The 21,039-nt window shown below is 46.7% G+C and overlaps 1 protein-coding gene across 1 annotated transcript; it reads left to right on the top strand.

Annotated features, from left to right (window-relative positions):
• Nucleotides 1–5,790: 5,790 nt before the first annotated feature.
• On the top strand, nucleotides 5,791–7,414 carry LOC127341686 (acyl transferase 7-like). The gene has a single exon (XM_051367620.2). The coding sequence runs from the start codon at nucleotides 5,892–5,894 to the stop codon at nucleotides 7,206–7,208; it is 1,317 nt and encodes a 438-aa protein (XP_051223580.1). The 5' UTR covers nucleotides 5,791–5,891; the 3' UTR covers nucleotides 7,209–7,414.
• The last annotated feature ends 13,625 nt before the right edge of the window (nucleotides 7,415–21,039 follow it).

Genomic DNA, 21,039 nt, shown 5'->3' with positions numbered 1-21,039 from the left:
CAATTGACATAGAGCTCAAACCATAAAATATATGGATGAAAGACCAGATAAAAAAGTTTCATTGACTGCAGATTTGGTGCACATGAGCACCTGGTTTTTTAAATATTCAAAATTGTACTTATTTATTTTAAAAATTATAAAATTTATTACATGAATGCATACACATTCATTAATACTCGTGCGAAGTTTCGGTAGAAATTTTGTTGTATTTGATCTGCATGAAAAATAAATTATGGCTGCGTATAGGGCTAGTTTTGTCAGAAAATTGTCTATTTACATATTTTACAATACAACATATTTTCCTCCGAAATTTCTACAGTACATATATGTATGTGCGTATTGAGCTTAGTTTTTTTTGGAATTCCAGAACTATGATTTTTCTAAACCGGGAGCACTGGTGCTCATGTGCCAAAGGCACATTTTTAGTTTCATTGGGTTTCATTATCAATCCTAATATTTCATTATATATGTTTCAGAATTCATTTTTTAAATTTGTGCTTGTTTAAAATATTTAGTTGAAATAAATACACATATTTAAACAAATTTTTATTTTGATAATCATTCTGACTTATATAAACTAGGAAATATGCCCGCGCGTTGTGGCGAATTAATTTCTATGGAATAGAAGCTACCATCTAGAATATTTGAATTTTTTTGATGATTTTCAGGTATCTAAAACTGTTCATAAATCTCAGTTGCCTAAATTGCATATTTGAGGATATGTTTTTGTTAATTGTCTAACACTATCAGTGAATCTCAATCACCTAAATTTATTTTTAGCTAGTTTTATATATTTAATAAGATCTATAAGTCACCTAACATTGTATTTTAGATATTTTGCAGATTTCATAAAATGTTAGTTCTTTTTTTGGTAAGTTATATGCACATGGATGTGCGATGCTGCTGGTGAAATGTTCACCAATTAATGGTTTATTACAACCAAAATTTTAGAAAGTTGCACGCAACTCAGAAACAGATAATGTAACATGATTTTTGCCATACATCAGAATTTAATATAGCAACATAGAAAAAAAAATTACAGAACTCATGTTGGCTTCGAGGAGTGAATTTTTATTGCATAAACAATATTCATAGTAATACTAAATGATGAGCAAAAAAACAGGGGATGGGCGTGGGTTTTTGAAATTCCTCTGCTATATGGTTGAGGCTGGTATCAATCGTTGGTGGTTAAGATGTGCTAGTAGTCCTGTATCTCACCAGCCTTTGTCGTGCTATACTGGTCGGCTACTTCGGGCATGAGCGACGGGTAACATCACCTGTAAAAATTGGAAAAAAAAAAGTAGTAGTACGTCAATTAGCAATACACGAACATCTAAATCTCTCACGGCTAATGACATCAATAGCTAGCACACAACACACCTAAATCACACCCCCAGCATCATGGCCAGCTTCACAGCTAATTCAGTCACCAAGCAGGCCGAAGAAATTAGGACAGACCCATGGAGCTGAATTGGAACATGAAACCATAAAACTTTCTTTTGAAACGAGGCATGAAACCATAAAACTTGAAACCTCATATCCACGGTCGTGCGCTTCTGGAGACTGGAGTTCTGGATAATATCAGTTAGCTTCATATCAGGACAGATCAGCAGCAGATCGACGGTGCTGCTGCTTGTTGATTCCTAAAACGCTCACCTCATTCGCCTCTTTTCTTCATGCGAACAGGGAGAAAAAGTCCCTGCTCTGTTTTCAGATCTTCCTCCCGTGTCAAATTACGTGTTGATGTATCTGTTCTTTCCGTTCTCTGCCGTCAATCAATTGGCAATTAGAGTTGCCGATACAGCGCACATTACCAAGGTCGCTGCCTCCTCTGGCGAACATCGTGTGAGGATGTCCAACAGGATGACCACCCAAAGTGTCTGCTCACATGGGGGGAGGCATAAGAAGCTGGAGCAAGGGCAAGTCACACACGCTAGCCCTCCTGGAGCCGCCATGGCGGCCACCACAACATGAATCAAATCAAGAAAAGGGCAGGACGATGAAGAAAAATCAAATCAAGAGCTTGATCTAGCCGTCAGGTGCTTGAACGGTCGCCGGAGTGCTAGATCTGGCCGTCAGGTGCTTTATCCGGTCGCCGGAGCGCTCGATCTGGTTATCGTGGTGCTCGATCTGGTTTCCTGGCGCGATGTTGTGAGAGCATCTCCCGACTGCCTCGATCCTGTCGGATTCAGCGTTAGCGATGCGATTTTCGTTGTTGCGGCCCAACGAAAGCGCCTTTAGGTTTATATCTAGGAAATAGAATCGATCCTCTTCTGTTTGACTCGATCGCGGTCCTTAGAAATCAGATTTTGCTCGTGGTTCTACTCTGCACATACAGGAGTTCTAGTCGGTTGACCTTCGGTGGACCGGTGCGGAAGGACGAGCGAACGAAAGGGGGAAACCTACGAACCGTTTTATTCTTCTTTTTAATGACTTATCGGTGGCATCTGCTGTAATATCAACGAAAATCAGGGGTAATAAAAAACGGACCAACAAGAACCTCTTTTTCTTTTATTATTAGGTATAGATTTTAAATCTAGAATTGAGAAATAAATGAACGAGAGCGAGAGTTATCACGTGTCAGCCATTGTACCATATATGCATGTGAATTATTTTCTATTTGTCCTAATCTTAAAACCAATGACCCAAAATGAATGGCTAGGTCTAGCATGCACGTGACTTAGCGTGCAAGCTAGAGTTGCATTGCTCCCAAACACAGCAACACAAGGTGAATATTTTCAAACAGAAAATCTTGGTGCTGCAAGATTAAAAATGGCATTAAAATGGTAAATCAATGGTCCTCCATAAATTTTTCAGAAAAAGAACTCAATTCTATACCTAATAATAAAGGGAGAAGCGTTTCCGTGGTTCGGTCCGTTCGTCCGTCCTCCGCCTCGCAAAATTTTCGTCCGTCGTCCGTCTCGATATCGACCGGTACAGAGTCCTCGCACCGTCCGTAGCACCCCCATCGAGTACATCCAGCAGAGTCTGTATCCGTACCGAACCAAGACAGGCTAGCTACGCGCCATCTTTCTATAATATAAGTGCTTGGTCGTCCCTGATAAGCAAGACATATCAACAGAGGGTTGATTAATTGGGTCTCCAGCGAAGGTTCTCCCTGGATTGCAGGAGGTCGACCATGGCGACCGGGACCGTGACCCGCATAATCTCCAGCAGAGACCTCCAGCGGCCCGGGTCCCTTTTCTTCTCCACCCAGAGATCTTCACCGTTGGCGCAGCGCTAACTCCCACCATGGCCTCGGCGGCTAGGTCCTCTGCCCCGTTCCTCGTGCCATTGGATTGTCTAGGGAGTCCAAGGGAAGCAAATGGCAGGGCTTCTATTGGGGATTGACAGCATGAGGAAGCGGCGGGCCGCCTAGCGCCCATCCCCAGCATCGGGCGCGTCGCAGCGAGGTGGCGTCCCAGGCTCTCCCCGTCAGCGGCATGTGAGCCCGTCCGTGGTAAAGGTCTGATGGCACGTTGGATACTTGATAAGCTCCTCAATGCTACCATGGCAGGAGGAAACGAGGTCTCCACATTCGGCTTTGCTACAAGGTGCAAGAAGAGACGGCTCGACGCGCGGCTCTGCAAGCATGATGGTGAGGTTGTTGAAGCTTCGGGAAAGATGCACCCAAGCGGCACGCTGGACACAACCACCGGGGTCGGAGGTGGGGTGCGCTCCGTGTCGGCGAGGGTGTAGCGGGACAGCGTGTATATATGAGAAACGGTATACATATGCCATCCACGCGCAGATCCAGCGCGCCCGACTACACAGCGTCACAGCCTATGGTTTCCCCACCGCCTGCAAAGTTTGGCCGATCTTGATCATTTCCTCCAAAGCCTAACCTCATAACTCCGTATCTGATTGGTGTACTGTTTCTGAACCTCTCTCTCCGCTCTCCTACTGGGATCTCGATTGGAGGAGATAGGTAGAGAGAGTGAGAGAAAAGTAGGTACATTATTAATAATTAATAGTGATTAATAAAAAATAAAAATGAATTATATAAAAGAGCAGATCAAATACAAATTATAGTAAAGTTAAAGATTGTGATGAAAAAGAGAATTGGGTCGATCTCTTTGGGGCAAAATTTTACAGTGCCGCTTCCTTTTGTCGAAAAACGTCCACAAATAGGGTCGGACCGGTCTAAAACTGGAAAAAATGCATGTCATGCAGATGGCCTCGTAAAAATGGGTGGATGGGATGACGCCGATCCAGATGGCCTCAGCGCTGCTTGGCCTCCGGGGGCCCGACGTCCTAGGCATCGCCTAGACTGGCTCCGGCAAGACAGCCGCCTTGGTGCCCTCGTGCCATCCTAGGTCGCAAGCATACCGCCGATCATCATGACGCTGATGCACAAGCTCACGCAGCAGATCGAAAGGGAGACTAGGAAGTTAGCAATGATATACCACAGCATCAGGCTGGCCAGGCCCAACAAGACTCCTGACTGATCAATCCTCCCTCCTTCCAATTTCTTATCCCAAGCAAAAGTCAATGTGCCTCGGTTTTTTGGATGTGGTATTTTTTTTTGGTTCCATAGCTGTAGCGGTTTTGAGGATCCAGGCGTCCAAGTAAAGGTTGCACGAGACAATAAAATTAATTCATAGCTATGAAGGTTTTCTATTGGCTAGGTTGCAGTAGATTCCAGTGTTATTAACATATCACTACGTAGCCACATAGGTTGATTATGAGTTCAGTTGTCTATTCTTTTCAAGGAGGACCTTGTGTAGTTCGGCTTAACTACTGAAAACCTCATGAGAAGCTAGGGAATTGATGGAGCAGAGGAAGTTGGACATGGAAAAGTAGGCTTCAAAATAACAGAACTCAAGTGGAGCAAGAATAAATGTTCGAGTTAAAGTTCAACTAAGCTTTAGTAATCTATTGTGTTTGTCTAAACCTCTACACATGTGATCGACTCCTCCTGTGGTAGACCTGCACATTTGTTTGTCTTTGCCACATTTACTTCTACAAAAAAGGCCTGATTTTTTTTGGATAGATAGCACGTTGAACTAGGTTTCTCGAAAAAATAGTTAAGACCACTTATATGAATTGGCAGTCGATTTTCTCAAATGTTTGCGTGTGAGAATTAAAACTTTTGCATGTGGTAATGTCTTATTGGTAGCATCATTCAAGAATATTTATTGACTGTGTTTCATCAAATGAAAAAATGACTGGCACACGAGGAGGAGGAAGATCATGAGCAAACTTTTAAAAAAAATGATCATGAGCAAAAGGAAGGGGAGGGGAGGGATGCCAGCAAAGGAAAATGGGGCGGAGCCAAGGACTGGTGAGGGGCGAGGTTGTGAGCAGGTGTAAGGTGAAGGACAAGGAGAAGGCTCACAAGTGAAAGGTGTGATGTGGTTTGTTGCTTAATTTCTCTCTCGGGTTGGCGGACGAAGCGAACAAGTTATTGGGGTTTTCTTTGGGTGGATCAGACGGTTTGGTCTCATGATTGCTGGGTTTTTGAACCCGTTGCAACGCACGGGCACTTTTGCTAGTAGTCACCTATAGAGACAACCGTGGAGTTGGTTAGGGCAAGAAGAAACTTCAGAGTAAGAGGTACTGCTGTCATTAGTTGGCTAGTTGCAGCACGGGGTTTGGATTGGATAGAGTGAGGAAAGCGCAATTCCACCACCTTTTGAGCCCGACGTTCATTCATCGCGCGCGTAGGACCTCCTCCTCACCAGAACAGAGCACAATTCTCCGTCAGCTTCCATCCGACTCCTATCCTCGTCACCCTCCCGGCGACCTATAAATACCACGCGCTCTTCCCTTCCCTGCAAAGTCAAGCAACCAACACACCAAATCCTCGATCAACCCAAAGCTAAGCAAGTGAGCAGCGGCCAAGACTGTCTCCGTCCTCCCTTACCAACTATATTTCATTTCTGTTCACAATGGCGGCCGCCAAGTCCGTCGAGCGACTGGCACAGCGCCTGGTGACACCGGCAGAGCTCACGCCGGCCGGCCCGCTCCGACTGTCCTGGCTCGACCGGTACCCAACCCAGATGGCGCTCATCGAGTCGCTGCACGTATTCAAGCCGTCCCCTGACCGGGATGCTGCCGGTGCCGGTCCGGCGAGCACTATCCAGCGGGCGCTGGCGCAGGCCCTGGTCCAGTACTACCCTCTCGCCGGCCGCCTAGGGTTCACGGACGATGGCGGCTTGCTGCAGGTGGACTGCGGCGGCGACTGCAGCGGCGTCTGGTTCACCGAGGCCGCCGCCGCCTGCGGGCTCGAGGACGTGGAGTACCTGGAGCATCCGATGATGATCGCCAAGGACGAGCTGCTCCCGCCTACGCCCGCCGAAGAGAAGGACGAGCGCAGGCTCGTCCTGCTCGTCCAGGTCACCACCTTCGCCTGCGGCGGCTTCGTCGTTGGCTTCCGCTTCAGCCACGCCGTCGCCGACGGCCCCGGCGCCGCGCAGTTCATGGCCGCCGTCGGAGGATTCGCCCGCGGGAACCGTGCCGCCAGCACAGTAGTGGAGCCGCAGTGGGGCCGCGAGGCCATCCCGAACCCGGCCACCGCCGTCATCGGCAGCCTGCCGAGTCCCGAGGGCGCCAAGAGCCTAGAGTACCTCGCCATGGACATCTCCGCGGAATACATCAGCCACTACAAGGCCCAGTACAACGACGCGTCACACGGGGGCTCCTGGTGCTCGGCGTTCGAGGTGCTGGTCGCCAAGGCGTGGCAGAGCCGCACGCGCGCTGCGGGCTTCGACCCAGACTCCGACGTCCACCTCTGCTTCGCCATGAACGCCCGCCCGCTCCTGCACGCTTCGCTCCCGCGCGCCGGCGCCGGGTTCTACGGGAACTGCTACTACATCATGCGCGTCTCGGCGCCCGCCGGCAAGGTGGCCGGCTCGTCGATCCCGGACGTGGTGAAGATCATCAAGGACGGCAAGAGGCGCATGCCGGCGGAGTTCACGCGGTGGGCGACAGGTGAGGCCGGCGCTAATGGTGGCGTGGACCCCTACCAGATCACGGCGGACTACCGGACGCTGCTAGTGTCGGACTGGTCGCGGCTCGGGTTCGCCGAGGTCGACTACGGCTGGGGGCCGCCGGCACACGTCGTGCCGCTGACGAACCTCGACTACATTGCCACGTGCATACTCGTCAAGCCGTGGGCACACAAGCCAGGGGCACGGCTGATCACCCAGTGTGTGACGCCCGACCGCGTCGCGGCCTTCCACCAGGGAATGCTCGACATGAACTAACCTCACCGGAGCCGAGCAGGACGAAGAAGAAAATAAGGGAGTTGATTTGACTGCGTAATTAGATACACGGTCGCATTGGATTTGTTCTATGGATGTTCTTTTGGTGGTGGTGTTTAGTTTAACTGAAAATATAAGCAACTGATCCTGAATTTGTGGAGTTGATTACTTATTGTGTTTGGTGGGAAGCCACCAACTAAACTTGTAATTCGTGGGATATAAAAATTATGATCTGATTCACCAGTTGAGCGACATGACACATGACGACTGAGATCTTCTTCTTTTCAGAGTTCAATGTGTGTCGGTCGTGTCAACGCTTGCCGTTCCAAAAGAATTCTAAGAGACAGCCAACCAGGGCATATTTCTTCTCACAGCAGTCACTCTGTTCTTCTGACTTTTTTTTCACGACAGTATAATTAAAGTGCATTACACTACAGTTTACCAGATCTGGATGATCAATAGATCATTTTTATTTACCTGCTAAGGCTAGTTATACTGGGAAGTAACCTAGACTACTAACATATGTCATGTTATTAGTCTAGGTTACTAACTTCATAGTGGGTAGTAACTTGTATGTGGTGTCATGTATTGTATCATTTATTATGTTGTAGACTCATCTTGCCTTGAGGTGTGTGATGTTATGGTAACATAGCTAGTTACCACCTCACTCTCTTTCTTCATTTATTAGTACGCCATGTCACCAAAATACCTTGAGATGTGTGATATTACTAGCTATGTTATTCCCACTATGAATAGTCTAACATGCATCTCGTTGCAACTTGCAACATAGCCTGTTCGGCATCTTCGCCAGCAGCTTAAGAGATTTCAGCTGAGATAATCAAAAGTTCAGATGCAGTTGGCTTGATTTATATTGGCCACTGGTTCGTACCTAACTGAATCTCTTGAAACTGATCACCAACTAAACTTGTTAGTAGTTTCTGCTACTGAGTTTAGAACAAGATTTCCATCTGCCAAGACTATTGAAGAGCTGGCCCACTTTGGGAAATTGTTCATGAGGACAGTACCTGGTGCAATCATCAGTTTGGAAAAATGGGCTGGTGACATTGAGCCAATTTCCATCATGCAGGAGGCCTGGTTCAGGATTAAGGGCATTCCTATGAAATTCAGGAACAAGTCTACAGTGTATTATGCTGCCAGCCTTGTAGGCAAGCCTCTTGCTCTTGACAAAAATTATCTCAGGCACTTTGCCTATGTGAGGGTAAAGATTGGCAGTCAGGATTTAGCCTTGGTGCCCAATTCTAGAATTGGTGAAATAAAGAAAGGTTTTTATGAGTTTCAATACTCCAGGGAATTGTTTGACCCTTCCTCCAATACTGGCAACAAGACTGCTGTCCCTACTGATGCTCAAGGTGATGAAGGTGATCAGGGGACTCCAAAAAGACAGAGAATGGGCATGCAAGATTCTGATGCAGGTTCTCAATCTGCTCCCCCTAAGGTCTCTGGAAATTACAAGGTATCTCACAGACAAACTGCTATGCATGAGTCCTCTATGCCTAGGAAGGATACTGGTAAAAGGAAGCTGTTTGAGTTGGAGCTTCCATGTGTCCCTGAGAAGAATTTGGTTTCCACACCCTGTGCTCCTCTCCTCTTTCAGAAGTTCACAAGGAGGTGGTTGGGGCACTTGCATCCCTTCCATCTCAATCTTCTGAGAGCTCCTCCTCACAGAGAGCTGCTGATTCTTACAAGAAATTTCTTACTTCCCTGGCTAGATCCAATAGTGACAAAGCTTTCACAATTCAGAAGGAATACAAGAATCTTCTTGATCCAATTGCTGAAAATGTCAATGAAGAAAATGACCCTGCTGATGAATTGGTTGACTATGACAGTAGTGATAATTCACAGGATTCTGATACTCCATATTTGACACAGGGACAGGGGATTCTTGCCTTGGCTTCTCCATCTCTTATATCTGAGAGGACTGCTGTTGTTATTCCTGTTGATGGTCCACAGCCTGAGCCTGATTCACAAGAAGAACCTCTTTCACAGGTTGATAATCCCATCATTGACAATGATATTCCAGGTGCTGGCAACCCCTCTTCTTCTGGTGGAAATCAACAACAACCTGCTCCCAGGATGAGTTCCAGAGTTGGAGCCAGAGGCACTCATAGCTCAAGGATTGGATCTAGAGCCATGGAGAATATTGAAGCCAGCAATATCCCAGGTACAAATTTAAATACTCACAACTCCTTTGCTTTGTTAGATGATGAGGAAATTTTAGCTAGAGCTCTTGAAATGGGAGTCTGTCCTACTTCCTTTTCTCTTGAAAATGTTAGTTATTTGAAAGATTTGGAAATTGCTAGACATAATATGGCTGGTGTACAAAATTCGGCTGTGAATTCCAATGATATTGATTCAAATCCAATCCTGTTACTGGGACTGGGTGAGGAACAGAGTGAAAGTGACAGAGATGTAGAAGAGGAGGCCTTCACTCCTGTTTTATCCAGAAGAAAAAGGAGAAATAAAAAGTCTGCATGTAAGATTGGGAGAAGTGGATCACAGTTGACATCAGGTGATGTCACTTTGGGAGCACAATCAAAATCAAGTGCTGCCCAGGTGAAAGCAAGTAATGACCACCCTTTGTGTGGCATTATTGCTGGAACCAGAAGAAGGAAACAAAATCCAAAATATCTATGATAGGTGCTTCCTTGAATTGCAGAGGTGTTGGAAAAAAAGGAATGAGTGCCTTCCTAGCAAATTTGATAAAAGATCAACAGTTGGATTTTATTGGTCTTCAGGAAACAATTAAAAAAGATTATTCTTCTGCTTTTCTCAGAAGAATTGACCCTGGTGGTGATTTTGATTGGAAATGGGTCAGCTCTGTTGGCGGGAGTGGGGGTATCCTGGGTGGTTTTAGGCTATCCAGGTTCACCATTTGTGATACTTCTGTTGGAAAATTTCATATCAAGGTTACCTTGCTTGATCTCAAAATAAATGTTAAATGGTGCTTCATTATCATTTATGGAGCTGCTCAGGCCTCTGACAAAGAGGAATTTTTGGTGGAGCTTGGTAACACTTGTAGCAATCAAACTCTACCAATTCTGGTTGGAGGTGATTTCAATATCATGAGATTTTCCAATGAAAAGAATAAGCCCATGCCTCATAACAAATGGTCAGATATTTTCAACTCCATCATTAATACCTGTGCCTTGAGAGAGATTCATATGGCTGGTGGTCAGTATACTTGGTCTAATAATCATTGTGATCCCACCCTGGAAAAGTTAGACAGATTTCTGATGAGTAGTTCTTGGGAGGAACTTTTTCCTCTTGTAACAGTTCACAAGTTGGTGAGAGATATATCTGATCATAATTCTTTGATTTTAGATACTTTGGATATCATGGTAAAGAAAAGAGATTTTAGATTTGAAAAAAGATGGCTCAAAGAGGATAATTTCCTGGACAGAGTCAAAAGATGTTGGGAGCAACCAGTACGTGCCAAGGACAGTCTGGACAGATTAATGAAGAAACTAAAAAATGTCAAGAAAGCTCTGAAAGGTTGGGGAGCTAATCTGAGAGGTGCAGATATTAAAAAGAAGAAAGATATTTCCAATGAATTGAGGGAACTAGAGGAGCTGGAAGAGACTGTTCCACTATCTTCATCACAAAGGGTAAGGAGAAGTACTCTGCAGCAGGAATTGTTGTCAGTTTTGGACAATGAAGAATCCTTCTGGAGACAAAGATCTAGAGAAAATTGGCTCCTCCATGGTGATAGCAATTCTGCTTTCTTTCACAGAGCTGCCAATGGTTGTAAGAGGAAGAGAACTATTTTCTCTTTGAAAAACAGGGATACAATTATCCAAGGTGATGCTGCTCTGTTGGAGCATGCTACTGCCTTTTACAAGAATTTGTTTGGTCCAGTAACTGACTCTGGGATTAGGTTGAGAGATGATGTCTGGACAGAAAGAGAAAAACTCAATACTCTTGATTGTGTTGAGTTGGATAGACGTTTTACCTTGGAAGAGATCAAAGATGTTGTTGATCACATGGAGAAAAACAAGGCAGCTGGTCCTGATGGTTTTCCCATTGAATTTTACCAACATTGCTGGGAAATTGTCAAATTTGATATCCTGCATGTTTTCAATGATTTATTTGATCATAAAATTGGTCTGGACAGAATTAATTCTGGGGTTATTACCCTTATTCCAAAATCTGCTGATGCTGATGTCATTCAAAAGTTTAGGCCAATTTGTTTGTTGCAAGTTTTTTTCAAGATTGTGACAAAAACTTTGACTATTAGGTTATCTCCTGTGATGAGTAAGCTCTTACTTGCCTGTCAGACAACTTTTATTAAAGGGAGGTACATCTCAGATGGTGTGATGCTGCTTCAGGAAATTTTGAGAGAGGAAAAAACCAGGAAGAAACAGGGGGTAGTCCTAAAAATTGACTTTGAAAAAGCATATGATAAAGTAAACTGGGGATTTCTGTTTGATTGTTGTAAACAGAAAGGTTTCAGTGATAATTGGATGCAGTGGATTAAAAAATCAATTGCTGGTGGGACCCTCAGTGTCAAGGTTAATGACAAAGTGGGCCCATATTTTACTAGTCATAAGGGAGTGAGGCAAGGTGATCCTTTTGCCCCCTTCCTATTTAACATGGCTGCTAACAGTTTGGCTAAAATGATCCATCTAGCTCAAGACAGTGGGCTAATCACAGGACTGGCAGATAATATGGTACAGAATGGGGTTGCAATCTTACAATATGCTGATGACACCATTTTATTGTTACAAGATGATGTTCAGCAAGCAATCAATTTGAAACTCTTGCTTTACATTTTTGAATCCATGTCTGGATTGAAAATTAACTTTGATAAAAGTGAAGCAATGATGATTCTTGATGACAGTATAAAGCAGAGTTTTTTTGCTGAGCTATTCAAATGTCAGATGGGTAGTTGGCCCATCAAATATTTGGGAACTCCTGTTTGTGCAAGAAGGGCCTCAGTGTCTGACATGAGATTCTTGGAGGAAAAAACCAAGAAGAAAATGTGTGGATGGATTGGTAATTCTATGTCCATTGGAGGAAGATTGGTTAAAATAGATGCTTGTTTGGCTAGCACTGCAGTGTATCAGATGACCTTGAGGTTGTTGCACAAAACAAATATTGAACAGATTGATAAGCCTATTAGATCCTTCTTTTGGGCTGGAAGTGCTGATAAAAGAAAATATCACTTTGTGAAATGGAGATGGATTTGTAAGCCAAAGCAAAAAGGTGGCTTGGGTGTTAAAGATTTGACTAAATTCAACATTAGTCTGATGTGTAAGTGGTGGTGGAAGCTGGAACATGACACTGGGCCTTGGCAGGATTTTATGAGATTGAAATATTTAAGAGGAAAAGGCATTTACTTTGCAAAAAGCAGGCCTGGAGATTCTCCACTTTGGTCTGATATGCTAAAAGTCAGGGAGCTTTATCTCTGTGGCAGAAGAATGAATGTTGGGAATGGATTGTTAACCAGCTTTTGGGGAGATTCTTGGTGCAGCACAAGGCCTCTCAAGGATATGTTCCCTGTGTTGTTTGATATTTGTAATGAACAAAATATTACTGTGGCTGGAGCTGCTGCTATGGGATGGAGATTCTCTTATAGAAGATGGTTGACTCCTGATCTCATCATTCAGGAGGCTGGGTTGCTTCAGTTGATGAATCAAATAAATTTGACTCAGGAAAATGATTATCCTAGATGGAAATGGTCAAAAAACGGCTGCTTTACTGTGAAATCCGTGTACAAACAGATATGTGGGAATGGTAGAGACAGATCCTTTAAGCATCTGCGGAAGAGCAAAATTCCTCTCAAAATCAAAATTTGGCTCTGGTTAATTTGGCATAATGCAATAGCCACCAAGGACAACCTCCTCAAACGCAATTGGTCTGGGAATCCCAACTGCCAGTTTTGCAATGAGCAAGAAACCATCTCTCATCTCTTGGTTGTTCTGCAGCCAAATTTGTCTGGAGTGCAGTGGCTACTACTGTTAAATCTCCCACTCGACCTGGGAGTTTCTCACAATTCTTTTGGTGGTTTCCCCAATTTGCTTCTGTCAGCCGCAACACCCAGATAGCTGGTTTAGCAGCTATTTGCTGGGCTATCTGGAAAACTAGGAATAAAGCCTGCTTTGAGCAAAAGATGATTAGCTCTCCCTTTGATCTAACCAGCTACGCTGCTGTGTTTATGAATTATTGGGCAGGTTTACATGGAGAACAAGATGCTTCAGATCTTCGTGCTGGTGCAGACGGGCTTTTGCGCCTGGCTGAGGTGGCTGGAGTAAGATCTTCTGGAAACGATGGTCGTGGCGATCTTCTGCGTTTGGAGGATAATAGAACTGGAGAAGATGCAAATGATGATGCTGCTGCCTGATTGTTCTAGGATTTATGCTTGTAGTTGTTTCTTTTGAGTAAAGTCTTCCCCTTTGGCTGTAGGCAGGGGGTGCTCAGATTGTTAGTGTTGTGGGTATACTTCATGGGTGTACCATCGACAGTGCCTAGATCCGGCAAGCCCGGGTGGCCCACAGACGGTGATGAGGCATGTGGCCCATCGGGCGGCCCAGTTGCTGTTGATCATGAAGGAAGAAGTCCAGCCCAGGATCAGCAGGCCGGATCCGTACCGACCTTAGGTGTAACCCGGATCCATGGAGGCCAGGAGTAACCCGGATCCATGGAGGCCCAGGAGTAACCCGGATCCATGGAGGCCCAGGAGTAACCCGGATCCATGGAGGCCCAGGAGTAACCCGGATCCATGGAGGCCCAGGAGTAACCCGGATCCATGGAGGCCCAGGAGTAACCCGGATCCATGGAGGCCCAGGAGTAACCCGGATCCATGGAGGCCCATGTGGAACCCGGATCCAGTACGACGTAGGGAGGAAGGCAGATCCTTGACGTACACGGCAAGACCTTGTACCGTAGTTAGGCGACCTGTAATCCGGCTAGGACTCTCCATGTAAACCCTAGATCCGTGCGCCTTTATAAGCCGGATCCGGGGAGCCTTAGAGGCACGTTCACAACCACAACTCATTGTAACAACGCGAAAGCGCCCAGATAATTCCAGACAAGCAGCAGTAGGCCCTGTCATCGTGCAGGTGTTCCGAAGCTGGGTAACTCGCGCACCACCGTCCCGAGAGCACTCCGCCCTATGGCCCCTACTTCTTCTCCCCCTCGTGAGGATCCCTCCTCCGAGGTACCGTTGATTAGGCAACGACAGTTGGTGCCCACCGTGGGGCCTGTGGCGTCTGGAGGCCGGAACCGGGAGGGTTCCGCCATGGGAAGCTACGACGACACCATCGCTGTGGGGCGCGTCCTTTACGCCGGAAACCTTCCGATCGTCCCTCCGGACGAGTGCTGGGTTCCGGCCAAGACAAACCCCGTCAAGCTCTCCATCGTCCCAGTTGGCGGCATACACATCTTCATCGGCGAAACCGTTGATTTCGACGGAAACGCACTGGTAAGTAATGTAGCTACGACCGCCGCCGAGCAGGACGCAGCTGCAAAGATCCGATCCGAGTCGCTGGAGCTTTCCACGGAAGAATCCGCCTTAGACCCGGAAATTTGGTAGCCGGATCCGCGCCTACGTTTTGGGTAGTCGGATCCGCACCAATGTTTTTGGTTGCTGGATCCGCGCCTACGTTTTTGGTAGTCGGATCCGCACCTATGTTTTTGGTTGCCGGATCCGCGCCTACGTTTTTGGTAGTCGGATCCGCACCTATGTTTTTGGCAGCCGGATCCGCCCCTAATTTTGGGTAGTCGGATCCGCACCTATATTTTGTAGCCGGATCCATGCCAAAATTTTTGGTAGTTGGATCCGCACCTAAATTTTTGGAAGTCGGATCCACACCTAAATTTTGGTAGGTGGATCCGCATCGACAGGACCACTGAGACAGTCAATCTCGCACCGGCTCGACGGAACGCCGAAGAAAAACCGCCACGACCGACGTTGACTCCGCTCCAAACAGCTAAGTCCCTATTTATGTTTAATATTTTAATATTTTGTGATCATGAGATTAAGATTGGTTCACTCATATCCTGAGTCTTTTACCGCTTTCGCTGTTGGTCATATCTTTCCCACGATTTGCCTTGCGCTCGTGAAAAACTTTGTACTGTTTTTGCCGCTTAAGGCTCCAGTACGCTGCAAAATTTCCGCCTTCGGGCGTTAGCTTGAGTTTTCTGGCCTACACGTTTTCTGTTGTTTTATGTGTGGATTCCTTAGTAGTGACATCTCGGTACTTAAAGCCGGCCTCTGTTTCTGAGGTTCTTGATTGTTTCGCTATTAAGCGCTATCGCCTCAGCAGATGTTCTGTGTTTAAAGTTTGCCGTCTCGCGAAAAGTCAAGCATATAAATCAGAAGAACGGATAAACCAGCACTTGCTTAAAACATATAAATTACATTAACTGTTCAAGATAGTCGAGTTGTTTCCGCCTTGACAGTTTTATGTTGTTCAACTGCTGCATAGTTTCAGCTTTAAAACATTTGTTCAAAGGCCGTTTTTGTTCCGCCTTACATTTGTTCGTTGAACATGATCAAAGAAACAATTTAATACAAATATGTTTTTATGTTTATGTATCAGGTACATGACACTTGGACGTACAACAGTCCTCGATTTAAGGTGTTTTCAAGCAGATCTAGCATCGCGCGAAGCCCCAGGAGAAGCTAGCCGGATCCAATGAGAGAAGGTTAGGCGGATCCATGGCATGCATAGCTGGAGAAGCAGCTTGAGTCTTGATTCCGCTATGCTTAGCCGGAACCAACCCTCGGGGGCTGCGGTTTGATCTTAGGTGAAAAGTGTGTTTCCTTTCGGTATCAGTGCTGGAAATTTCCGCCTAGATGCTTGGGATTTATGCTATTCCTAAGTCACATATAAAGATAAAGCTACTCTAAGAGCACCAAGCCGGATTTTCAAGAAAATTCACCTTGGCGCTCGGGGGCTACATCGATGAAGTTCTCTGAGTAACAAGCCGGAAAATTTCCACCTTGACGCTTGGGGGCTAAGTTTCTGAACATCGAGTCTCCTTGGAGCAAGCCGGCTCAACGCTCGGGGGCTAACTAGCCGGATCCGCACCTATATATTTGGTAGCCGGATCCGCAATTATATATTTGGTAGCCGGATCCGCAATTATATTTTGGTAGCCGGATCCGCACCTATATATTTGGTAGCCGGATCTGCAACTAATTTTTGGTAGTCGGATCCGCACCTCAACTTACCGCTCAAATCACGCGAAAATGGCGCCAAGATAGGCGGAACCGTTTGAATCTTTTAAGGTTCCGGGTAACGGCGTGAAGATAAGCAAATTCTTGTCCGCAAGGTGGGAGTAACCCGGAGACATGTTATGTACTGTCGATGGATGAAGTCCCGCAGGATGAGGGTTTTTTCCGACTGAAAGTTGGGAAAGAAGAAAATATGAAGTTAGAGCTCTTCAAGTTTCTCCGCGTTACCAATATTGCCGGAGACCATGATGGACTAGTGAGGCGGAAACAGCAGGTGAAACTCGGAGAACTCTGGGGGCTACTGTTGTGGGTATACTTCATGGGTGTACCATCGACAGTGCCTAGATCCGGCAAGCCCGGGTGGCCCACAGACGGTGATGAGGCATGTGGCCCATCGGGCGGCCCAGTTGCTGTTGATCATGAAGGAAGAAGTCCAGCCCAGGATCAGCAGGCCGGATCCGTACCGACCTTAGGTGTAACCCGGATCCATGGAGGCCAGGAGTAACCCGGATCCATGGAGGCCCAGGAGTAACCCGGATCCATGGAGGCCCAGGAGTAACCCGGATCCATGGAGGCCAGGAGTAACCCGGATCCATGGAGGCCCAGGAGTAACCCGGATCCATGGAGGCCCAGGAGTAACCCGGATCCATGGAGGCCCAGGAGTAACCCGGATCCATGGAGGCCCATGTGGAACCCGGATCCGATCTGACGTAGGGAGGAAGGCAGATCCTTGACGTACACGGCAAGACCTTGTACCGTAGTTAGGCGACCTGTAATCCGGCTAGGACTCTCCATGTAAACCCTAGATCCGTGCGCCTTTATAAGCCGGATCCGGGGAGCCTTAGAGGCACGTTCACAACCACAACTCATTGTAACAACGCGAAAGCGCCCAGATAATTCCAGACAAGCAGCAGTAGGCCCTGTCATCGTGCAGGTGTTCCGAAGCTGGGTAACTCGCGCACCACCGTCCCGAGAGCACTCCGCCCTATGGCCCCTACTTCTTCTCCCCCTCGTGAGGATCCCTCCTCCGAGGTACCGTCGATTAGGCAACGACAGTTAGTCTTTTAAAACTGTTTGTTGGTCCTGTAAATATTCCTCCCTAAAACGCTAGCATTAGGCGGCGATCCTCCGCTTTTGTTTTTGTTGTTCGTGAACACTGGTGTATTTTCGTTATCTCCCCCCTGATAATGAAAATTCGATCCTTGGTGGATCGTTTGGAAAAAAAAAACTAAACTTGTTAGTTCCCGGCAAAAAAAAAACTTAACCTGTTAGTGAATTATAAAAATTATCATTTGCACCGATTTTTTTGAGCATTTGTCTAAGTGGAACAGTTAAGCGACCTCACAGTGACAAAGATCTTGTTCTCTTTAGAGCTTAGAGCATTTCCACTGGCAGCCTCGATAGCGGTCCCGATAGCGTTTGGTGGCCGGTGTGGTTTTGGGTTCGCACCGGTGCGTTCCAAACGACGCCGGCTAGTTTTCGAGCCCAATAGAATCGCCGGCAACCCCGTGCCGGCCCCTTGGCCAAGGGCGCGAATTGGGCGTGCCGGTGCCTCGCGGAATGACAGTTTTCACGGGTGGGGGCGCCTTGTCAGCGACAGGACGCGACGGTTCGCATCGGCCGCGACGCGGGAAGGTTGATCGTCGGCATTTAATGGTCTCTCGCGCGAAAACCGAAGCGGCCACGAGGGCAGCGACTGGTCACGCGGTGTCCAGTCGCGTACGTCGCCGTTAATGCGGGCAATTGTCACCGCTATATAGTACGTACGCCGTCCACCACCGCAGTGCTATCCTCTCGTCTCCACCACCACCGCCGCGCCATTCTCTCCTCTCCACCTCAAAATGCCGCGCCGTCTGAGGACGACGTACTCAATGCTGGGCCTCAACGGCCGTGCGCTGCCACCACCACCACCACCACCGCAGCCGGAGCCCGATGCGGACAACAGCTCTGACGACGATGTAGATCCAAGGTTCGCGGTGTGGCGCGAGGCCTACTTCGCAGATGCGGAAGCTGAGGTGGCGGAGGAGGCGGCACAGTGGGGTGAGCAGCCGCATGCACCCCCCCGACCCAGAGCAGGCGGTGATCATGACGTCGTTGAACGCGCAGCGGTTCCGGAGGTTGAAGGAGGAGCAGCGGGAGTTCATCGACGATGCTAATCTCGAGCACGCCCTCGAGATCCCGCCAGCGAGCGGCCACGGAGGAGGCGGGACGCCTCCTGATGGAGGCGGAGCGACAGAAGCACGCCTCCCTCAACGCTCATCACCACTACGACGCGTTTGCCCGCAAGCAAGCGAGGCGTGCCGAGAACGAGGCTTCTCAGCAAAGGCTAGAATCACGGGGACGGCGCCGCCGGCAAGCTCCTGCGACGCCAGCCGCCATGCTCCACCGCCAGCCGCAATGCTCCACCGCCAGATGCGCGAAGCAAGGACCGAGAGGCGGGCACGGACGCAGGCGGCAAAGGCGAAGAACGACGACGAGGCAGGCCCGTCGCGCGACCGACGGCTAGTAGATTAGGATTAAGTTCAAGTTTTTAAATTCGGTTTTTAAATGTCGTTTGAATTTCATTTTGTATCAATTCGACGTAATTTTGTATAAATTTCGTATGAATTTTGTTTAAATTCAGTTTTTAAATGTAATTTCAAATTTTTTCTATTGGGGCTACATTACGGGCGCTGGTGTGGGAGCAGCCTCCCCAAATAGAGGAGATGCTCTTAGTGGTGTGTGTCTGCTTTATTACTGGAGTGCTGGACTGCAAGTGACGCTAGACATGTTTCCTAAACAGAATGTTTAGAGCCTGGGTACATATTCACCTATTTGTTACTGAGTTGTCACTGATAGACAAAAGAAGGCATCTGACCACAACATCAACATGACATCCACTAGGCATTGCACAGCTAGATCTAGATCAGCTACTAAGCATCTTATTTATCAGCTAACTGTGTTTCGTTACAACTTGCAACGTAACCTACTCTGCATCTTCGCCTGCAGCTTAAAAGAGTCCAGCTGAGATAATCAGAACCTCGTAATACACTTGACCTGATCTGTATTGGACAGTGGTTCGAACCTAGCTGAACCTCTACAACCTGAATGTCACTTACACTGACACTTCCCATTTTACCATCTTCCAAGTGGACCAGTATCCAACACTCACTTATCTAAGTAAATTCTTCAGCTCACCTAGCAGGCAGCAGGATGTCACCTCATCAGATGAATCCAATGGAAAAACTGTAGGTCAGACCTAATGATCAGAACCAGGACACAGTGCTACGCTAACCACAGAGACCACTTAAACAATACTAACATTAGCAGCCTAATAGAATTCCAGATAAGATAACCACATGGCTGAGCTGATTACCAAATCCCATTTGATTAAGCTGGTGTACTGCTATATTGGTAGCACTGCGCATCTGATCTACAGAAAGGACGATCTACCATAATATAAAAGGTCTCGCTTACCTAATCTAATGGACCATTTTGCATGCGTGGTTAGCTATAGCATTAGTTAATGATGGTCAAGCTGCCTCTGGTTGGCTGATCTTTCTGTTTGTCACTGTCACTGTATGGTGGGTCAGTCCTTCCATGTTCTGAATCCTGACTATCTGCATGATCTATCTGTATATAGCCCTATCAATTCGAGAACCAGCCCGATTAACGGTCTTCAGTGTAATTGCAATAAGAAATTCCATAAATACCTGAATTTAAGAAGTTAGGTGTTGATTGATTTTGGCGGGAATCCACTAACAAACTATTCATTCATGCAATGTCAGCAAAATTTGTGGCATCAACAATTTGTGGCACTTCTGGCCATCGGACAGTTGCGGAGTAGGCCTTCCCGTGGTGCACTGTCACCCTTGGACCGATGAAGGTGTTCGGGAGTTTTTTGGGGAGGTAGGATTATGTCACGAGTGGTCGGACTCCCCGTTCCTTATATTGCTGGCGAGGGACCTAAACCATGATTTAGTTCGATGCCTCTGATCAGGGCGCATTTGTTGTGTGAGGGGTATGAACTTCGGTTCGTGGTCTCTCCACTTAACACCTTTATCTTACCCTCGAGTTGGAGATCAATCAACATTTCAAAGTCATATTAACTTCCATATATTTGCAGAACGTGTTAGGATCAAGCCCACATATGGCAAAAGTCTAAATAAAACAGTAATATGTAAAAAGGTGAAATTTAGCGAATATTAGTATATGATTTTCCTTTCTGACGTACACTCTATAGTTTTTTCGCAATATGTAGATAAAATTTAATTTGAGCTTTATGTGCCTTATTTGTTGATGATGATGGCATTGCCACTTTGCCGACCGCTCCATTTTCGCATTTGGTTCATGTGTTGACGAGATATGCTATAGTGAACAGAAATTGTTCGCACCTTCAGATCTTGTTAGCACTTAGCAGCCACTTAGCAAGTGGCATAAACATTTGTTTGGTCGGGGTCATGTTCTTCATGTACCCAAGATATTTGTCCTATCTAAGCTAAGGACTACAAACTATTGTACTATTTTTTTTTCAAAATGCAGGATGAGACCTATGCCTCTACATTGAAAATAAGCCTTTTTTAATCAATTTATTAAATAAAGGGTGGACAAAGAAAATGCATCAAATGCCATGAAGCCAGCACGCAACACCTAGAG

This window comes from Lolium perenne, chromosome 3 (genome assembly GCF_019359855.2).
Source record: "Lolium perenne isolate Kyuss_39 chromosome 3, Kyuss_2.0, whole genome shotgun sequence".
NCBI classification, from domain to species: domain Eukaryota; kingdom Viridiplantae; phylum Streptophyta; class Magnoliopsida; order Poales; family Poaceae; genus Lolium; species Lolium perenne.
The sequence above is the reverse complement of the archived record's forward strand: the minus strand, read 5'-3'. Positions and strand labels throughout refer to the sequence as shown.

What these genes read in the sequence shown, in the direction of transcription:
- LOC127341686 (XM_051367620.2), top strand. Translation starts at nt 5,892, where the DNA reads ATGGCGGCCGCCAAGTCCGTCGAGCGACTGGCACAGCGCCTGGTGACA.